The 8,069-nt window shown below is 45.6% G+C and overlaps 1 protein-coding gene across 1 annotated transcript in view; it reads right to left on the bottom strand.

Moving 5' to 3' along the window:
* The window catches only part of Pofut1 (protein O-fucosyltransferase 1), a 21,746-nt gene extending 13,720 nt beyond the window's left edge, over positions 1–8,026 (bottom strand). The window contains exons 1-4 of the mRNA XM_013010784.1: positions 7,879–8,026; positions 5,848–5,969; positions 1,263–1,484; positions 1,154–1,209 (exon numbers count right to left, since the gene is read on the bottom strand). Of these exons, the coding sequence (XP_012866238.1) occupies positions 1,154–1,209; positions 1,263–1,484; positions 5,848–5,969; positions 7,879–8,011 (533 nt within the window). The 5' untranslated portion in view covers positions 8,012–8,026. The remainder of the gene's footprint in view (positions 1–1,153; positions 1,210–1,262; positions 1,485–5,847; positions 5,970–7,878) is intronic.
* Positions 8,027–8,069: the final 43 nt, after the last annotated feature.

Genomic DNA, 8,069 nt, shown 5'->3' with positions numbered 1-8,069 from the left:
GCCCAGGCCCAGAGTTCAAGCCCCACGACCGACAAAAAAAAAAAAAAAGAGTTTCTTAGACTTATCTGCCCAGGCTAACTTTGAATCACAATTCTCAGATCTCAGCTTCCTAGGGAGCTAGGATTTCAGGCATGAGCTATCAGTACTCAGTTCAATAACCTCATTTTCAAGATGGAAATGAGGGCTTACATTAGGTAGGACATATGCCCAAGGTCACATAGCAGGTAAAGGGCAGTGGTGGGGTTACATGCTAGGTATCCCTTCTCAAATTTCTCAATGATCCTAGCCACTCCCCAAACTACAGCAAAATGCACTAAAAGGCATATGTGAAATACTCTGGTTTCTCTTCAGATTGCATATTACTAAAAGGCATATGTGAAGACTCAATTATTCTCAAAGTGTCAGACTCTTACAAATTTCTGATGAAATATGACAGCTTCTCATCTACTTGCTGAGAACAAGAAAGTGATCAAGGTAAGAAGGTGAACAATGAAGCCAAATTACTTAGGGTTGAATCCCAGCTCTACTATGTTTGCTGTGTGACCTTGGGCAAAATACTGAACCTCTCTGCCATATGCAGTGTCCTCTCTATGCAATGGGAGCCCCCCATTATTAGCATTGCTCAATAAGGGAGCAATACAGGAGATAAGTTTCTCAAAGTTATACATATTAACTTTATGCATATTAACTTATTTGAGGAGTAAATAAATATGTATAAAACTCTAAGCAAGATACCTGATGCATAGTACAGTATGTGAGCATTAGTTATTATTACTGATGTAGTACTCAGTATTAACCAGCACTCATAAGTTTAGCATCATGACTCTCTGAGCAAGATGGAGCAGGGACTAGTAGGTAGAAATAAAGGCTTAGAGAAACAGCATAATACTGCTAACAATGGCCAGAAATAGACTAAAATCTCTGTCTTTCTTTCTTTTCTTTTCTTTTTTTTGTCGGTCATGGGACTTAAACTCTGGGCCTGGGCACTGTCCCTCAGTTCTTCAGCTCAAGGTGAGTGTTCTACCACTTGTGCCACAGCACCACTTCCAGTTTTCTGGTGTTTTATTGGCGATAAAGAGTCTCATGGGCTTTTCCTGCCTGGGCTGGCTTTGAACCCCGATCCTCAGATCTCAGCCTCTTGAGTAGCTAGTATTACAGGCATGAGCCACTGACCCCAGCAAAAACCTCTATCTTTCTACTGTAACCCCTCTGGGTGCCTTTGCCCTCAAGTTGTGATCATGTAGCCTAGGGGCCCAAAGGACATGGAACAAGTGGAAAGGTCCTAGGCCCACAGGAACTACCTTCATGGGACATGTCTTCTTATCAGGGCTTCGCTGGGCTGCCACCTCAAAGCAGTAGGCTACCCGTTTCTCAGGGGGCCAGTAGGTGGGTGCCAGCTTCTCCATGAAGTCTTCCAGGCTGATGACCCTGTGGTAGGCCTGAAGGGGCTCTAGCTTGAAGTACTTCTGATAAGATACATGGAGCTACAGAAAAAAAAAAAAAAAAAGAAGAGGTAAATGTTCCTTCAGTCTCATTTTCAGTCACTCATTAAAATTATACATGATGGGACTGGGAATGTGGCTTAGTGGTAGTGTGCTTGCCTAGCATGCGTAAAACCCTGTGTTCTATTCCTCAGTATCACATAAACAGAAAAAGCCATAGGTGGTATTATGGCTCTCAAGTGGAAGTATGCTAGCCTTGAGCTAAAGCAGCTCAGGGACAGTGCCCAGGCCCTGAGTTCAAGCCCTAGGACTGGAAAAAAAAAACTTATGCTAAGACACAGGAAGTTCAGATGACGTGACAATGAGAAATTTTTAGATAAGAGTGAATGGATGCCTGAAGTGGCAGAGGGTGTATCTAGTTTGAACTTGCTGGGAAATTAAATCCAGAGCCTTGTTCATACTGTTTTTGTTTTATTTTGTTTTGTATTTTGGCTCTGATTTGTTGGTTTATTTTTAATATAGAGTCTCACTATGTATCCCTGGTTAGCCTCAACTCTTCTGCCTCTGCCTCCCAAGTGCTGGGATTAAAGGTATGTGCCATGATACCCACAGCCCCCTACCACCTGGGCCACAGCTCCACTTTCTGCTTTTGGTGGTAAATTGGAGATACGAGTCTTACATATTTTCCTGCCAGGGCTGGCTTCAAACTGAGATCCTCAGATCTCCACCTCCTGAGGAGCTAGGATTACAGGTGTGAACTACTGGTGCCTGGCTTGATTTTGTAATTTCTGCCTCCATAGTAGCTGTAGGTTTGAGGTAGATTAATTTCTACCTCAATCTACAACTTGAGGGAAATTAAATCTAATCCCAAATAGATTAAAGATTTGAGCCTGGCTGAGGAAATGTTGTTTACAACTGACTTACTATAGCAGGACTTTTGAAGGCCTTTGATGCGTTATTGTGCCAAATCTGCAAATGTGAGAGGATAGGGAATGGAGAATACTATTTCCCAAAGTGACTTAACTATAAACTTCTTTTTTATAGCCAGTCCTAGGGCTTAGACCCAGGGCCTGGGCACTGTCCCTGAGCTGCTTTTGCTCAAGGCTAGCACTCTACCACTTGAGCCACAGCACCACTTCTGTCTTTTTCTGTTTATATGGTACAGAGGAATTGAACCCAGGACTTCATGCATGCTAGACAAGCACTCTACCACTAAGCCAAATTTCCAGCCCAGCTATGCACTCTTCTAGAATACAAAATTGGTATTTCAAAGAACAATGAGGTATTATAGCAGAAGAATTTTCAGCAAAAAGAATACAAGGTTGGTCTCTTTTGAAGGATTACTATGGTGGAAGAGGAGAGAATGGACTGCTGGTAAGACTAGAGGAAGGAGAACAGGAGGCTACTGCAATGGTCCTTGTATTTGTTCAAGCATACATTTAACATGTACTCATTGTGCATTTCATACACACTTCAGTGAGAGGGAGCAGCCTGAACATGTAGAAGAGACAATGGAAGGTGAAGTAGAGTTTGAGGGCTGAGCATGTAGTAGGGGAGGTATTCAGGATGACTTCTATGTTCCTGGCTTGGTATCCAAGTGAACAGAAGTGGTTGGAATTACACACAGAGACACAGGTTTGAGGGAAAAGATGCCAAGCTCAGTTCTAGCTTTATAAGTGAGAAATTTGTGGGACATTCAAGTGGACTTGAGAGTTTAAAAGTCAGAAACACAGGTCTGTGGTAAGAGAGGAGGCTGGATCACAGATAAATTGGAAATACACAGAGAATAGTGAAAGGCACAAGAACACAAAGTTAGGGCAAAGCAAGTAACGATAACAATAGAGACTACTATTTACTGAGGGCTGACTTAGTGCCAGGTGCTGTATCACCCCTTCATAAGGATTTAATTCTGAATTGATTCTAAGGGGCAGGAATATAACCATCTCCAGTTTACTTATGAAGACACCTAAGTGTATAGAACCTAGCTGACTCATCTGAAGCCACAGAGCTAATAGCAAACAAAGGAGAACACACCAACAGCTCAACAGTGGATGAAGACAGAGGAGCCCCCAAGGCAACATGAAAAGGGCAAAAGCAGAGAGGTCAGCACTGCAGCAGAACAGGTGATATCCTGGAAGCCAGAGGAGCAGGGGAGCAGGGAAGCTCTGGAAGGAGATAATCATAGGAGTAGGTGCCACTGGGAGTTCAGGTAAGACGAAGATTGAGAAATGAACCCTGGATTTAGCAATTCTGAGCTCCCTGGTGACATCAGTGGGAACAGTCACAGTGAGGAAGGGGAGCCCAGGTGGGACAGAAAGCAAGGAAGTAGAGACTGGTGTGACACCTGGCTAAGATGGCAAGGAGAAAAAGCAGGCAAGCCAAAGGTTGGCCCATGGCAATGTCTACACAGAAAGTAAAAAAGAAAAAAAAAAGTCAGAATACCAACAGTCCTAGGATTGAAGACTTCCTCTGTCCTCAGTTCTTTACATTGAGAAGCTCAGCTGATTCTAGGGAGGAGGCATATAACAACTTTCAGGGCACATTACTGTCAGTAACTCATCCAATCCTCCCCATAGGAAAATAGTGAGAATTATTACCAGGCTGTGAAACAGGAGGAGATTTAGGCACAGAAATGGTTGAGTACCTTATGTTAGGCTATCTGATTATTAAGAGGCCAAACTAGGCTGTGGTCTGAGATACTATGGCTTTTAATTTCTGTGAAGGACTGCTTCAGGACTAGGAGTGTAGTTTAGTGGTAGGAGTGCTTGCTAATACACATGAGGCTCTGGATTTGATCTCCAACACTGGGGGAAAATATTCAAGTGCAGGTATGCAGAAAAAAAACGGCTGTAAGAATTAAATGCAGTGTTTTGTATATATACTAAGTATAATTTCTGGCATCTACTCAAAAATTTTAAGTTGATTCTGTAGCTATTAAGTTCCTACTTCCACCTACTTGGGGACTGGGAGACAAAAGAATAAGCTAGGAATTAGAGGACACTGAGCATGTCTCCCTAAAATAATCCTTTTTTAATTTTTAAAATTTTTTAAAATTTTAGCCGGGCGCTGGTGGCTCACGCCTGTAATCCTAGCTACTCAGGAGGCTGAGATCTGAGGATTGCGGTTCAAAGCCAGCCTGGGCAGGAGAGACCGTGAGACTCCTATCTCCAATAAACCACCAGAAAACTGGAAGTGGCGCTGTAGCTCAAGTGGTAGAGTGCTCGCCTTGAGCTGAAGAGCTGAGGGACAGCGCCCAGGCCCAGAGTTCAAGCCCCACGACTGACCAAAAAATAGAAAAAAAAATTTTAAATTTTATTGTAAAGATGCTATACAGAGGGATTACAGTTACATGAGTAAGGGAATGAGTACATTATATATATATATATATATATATATATATATATATATATATATATTGTCAGTCATGGGGCTTGAACTCTGGGCCTGGGCACTGTCCCTGAACTTTAGCTCAAGGGTAGCACTCTACCACTTGAGCCACAGTGCCACATCCTCCATCACCTTTTCAATGTGTGTAGGTGCTGATCCTGGGGCTTGAATTTATGACCTGGGAGCTGTCCCTAAGAATTTGTGCTCTACCATTTGAGTCACAGCTCCACTTCTAGCTTCTTGTAGTTAACTGGAGATAAAAGTCTCACAGACTTTCCTGCCTGGGTTGATTTCAAACCACAATCTTCAGATCTCAGCCTCCTGAGTAGCTAGGATTATAGGCATGAGCCACTTGCGCCCTGCTCCATCACTTATTGACTAATGACAAGGCACAGAAGGAGAGCCAATCAAGACTGCAAATAGAAATTTTAGGTTAGAGTCACAGGCTCTGGAGTCAGTCATGGCTTGAATTTTAGCTCTACTACCCACAAGTTGTGGGATTTGGGGCAAGTGACCTAAGTTTTCTTTTCTTTTTTTTGGGGGGGGTCCAGTCATGGGGCCTGAACTCTGGGCCTGGGTGCTGTCTCTCAGCTCTTCAGCTCAAGGCTAGAGCTCTATCACTTGAGCCACAGCACCATTTCCAGCTTTTTTCTTTTTGCTTATGTGGTGCTAAGGAATCGAACCCAGGGCCTCATTCATGCAAGACAAGTGCTCTACCACTGAACCACCTTCCCAGCCTTGACCTAACTTTTCTAAACCTTAGTTTCTTCAGGGGATGAGCCATGGGAGAAATGAGCTAATCCTCATGTAATGCCAGAATAGTGTCTGCATGTGGACAGTGTTGCATGTCAGCCACTGCAATTCCAGGGAAGATTTTCTGGATAGGAAGAAGGGCAAAGCTCAGAGGACCAACTTACAATGATAATCTACTACGCAAGAGGTAAGACCTGGAGGAGTTAAGTCAAGGACAGCACAACTGGGACAGAATGGACAAGCCAAGGTCAGCGGGAGTACTCACATTAGTGAAGGGAGGCTTGTGGTGCTGGTACTCAATCCATGGAGGTACAGCCAAGGTGCGATTCAGCAGTTTTGCAAATGCCAGAGAGCCCAAGAAGTGATCGGCCTGGTTCCCAAAACGCCCTGGAAATGGTACACCAGGCATGAGGCAAAGCATGGGAAATGTTAGATTCAGAGGACACCAAGGAGAGCTAGGGGACCTGCAGCATGAGAGTAAGTCTGGCATCCAAGGCCCTGTGGATCCTGTTCCTTCTGCCTTAGCCACTCTAGATTCCTTGCCATCTTCTCAACACACTAAAATCACCACTCCACCCATTGCCTTTGTCCTTGTCTGAGCCACTTCTTTCTCCAAAGAGGGGATGACTCCAATGCCATTCACTAAGATCCTTTCACTAACCCTTCTCCATACTCCCCCTTTCTCTTCCTCCTACCTTGCATTTAAGTTCTTCACTTTTCCTCAAACATATGCTTTTACTTCCTGGCTTTGATACTGGCTGTTACCTCAGCCTGAGTGACAGATACAGGAGCTTTTCTGATTTTTTTCTTTTTATCCCCAGATTCACATCCACTCAGGCATTCCACAAATATATCAAAAGGCCACAATGTGCCAGGCTCTGTGCTAGGTATTAGGACCTTGGGTTGGGCAAAAGACAAGGTATCTGCCCTCAAGGCACTCATAGTGCCATCTGGGGAGATACTGAACATGAAAACAAGCTGATAAAATTGGATAACTGCAAGGAAGTTTTGCTGATGGGAAACAGTAAGGAAGAGATTATTTGGGCAGTGATCAGTGGAGTCCTCCTTTTTGGTGACATTTATGCTGAGGACTGAAGGACGGGAAGGGGTTGGTGAGAGGTGGGAGTGTGTGTGTGTGTGTGTGTGTGTGTGTAAGGGAAAGGAGGTAAGTGTGGCTGCACCTGCAGGGTCAGGGAGAAGGCAGTTGTGGGGATAACTAGCAGGGAGTCCATTCAGACAGGGCCCTGAATGACCATGATTAGGAAGGAGTCTGGAAGCCACTGCAGGGCTTTAGAAAGGCATGACTTGGACAGTGATGAGTCACCACTTGGTTTATATTGTGCCCTTCAACTGGGATTCTTTTTCCTTCCTTTCTTTCATTCCTTCGTTCTTTCCTTCCCTTTTCTTGTCCTGGGGCTAGAATTCTGTGCCTAGGTGCTGTCCCTGAGCTCTTTTGCTCTACCACTTTGAGCCACAGTGCCACTTCTGGCTGTTTATGTGGTACTGAGGAATCGAACCCAGGGCTTCAAGCATACTAGGCAAGCACTACCCCTATGCCACATTCGCCAGGGTTTCATGCTTGCTAGGCAAGCACTAGTCCTAAGCCACATCCCCCAGGGCTTCATACATGCTAGGCAAGCACTCTACCACTAAGCCACATCCACAACTATGCAATTACTTAGTTGTTTTTTTTTTTTTTTTGTCAGCGATGTCCCTCAGCTCTTTTAGCTCAAGGCTACCACTCTACCAATATGTGGTGCTGAGGAATCGAACTCAGGGCCTCATGCATGCAGGGCAAGCACTCTACCACTGAGCCACCTTCCCAGCCCCTGCAATTATTTAGTATTGATGCTTATCTTCCCCATCTAAACCTACAAGGGCATGAGATTTATCTGTCTTATTCACCATGGTATTCCCAGCACCTGAGGACCGCGCCTAGCAGAGAAAAGGTGTCACACAAATATTTTTGTGGATGAATGAAATAAAAGCCTAGAGCCCGAGTGGGGACAGTGCATCAATTCCTGCTTCATCAACTCCATTTCCTGGGCCTCAGACGTCACGTGAGTCACGTCACCTCTCAGCCTCAGTTTTCTCATTTGTCAGATGGCTGGTGGGACACAGTGGCCCCCTTTCGAGTGGCAGAGAGAAGAGCAAGTCCTGCCCAGCTTTGGGGTCCTGCCCAGCTTTGGGGTCCTCTCTTGGACCTGTCAAAGCCTCTCAGGGTGCCTCAGAGAAGTGGCTTCGCCTCTCCCGGCCTCAGTTTCTCCATATGCGCAGAGGGCTCGGGAGGCCTTACCCATACAGGGACAGTAGAGCAGGTAACCAGCCGGGTCCCAGGAGCCCGCGGGCATCCCGGGGAGCGGCAGGAACAGCACGAGGAGAGAGGTTCTCAGCGGCAGGGGCGGCGGCGCCCACGCGGCGGCGCCCATGACGACTCGGGGAGCCCAGAGCGCCTGGCCGGCGACGAGGGCGGGCGGGCGGGAGGAG

The sequence above is a fragment of the Dipodomys ordii genome, unplaced genomic scaffold (assembly GCF_000151885.1).
Source record: "Dipodomys ordii isolate 6190 unplaced genomic scaffold, Dord_2.0 Scaffold13, whole genome shotgun sequence".
NCBI lineage: Eukaryota > Metazoa > Chordata > Mammalia > Rodentia > Heteromyidae > Dipodomys > Dipodomys ordii.
Note: the sequence above shows the minus strand (reverse complement) of the source record. Positions and strands in the feature narration are given on the sequence as shown.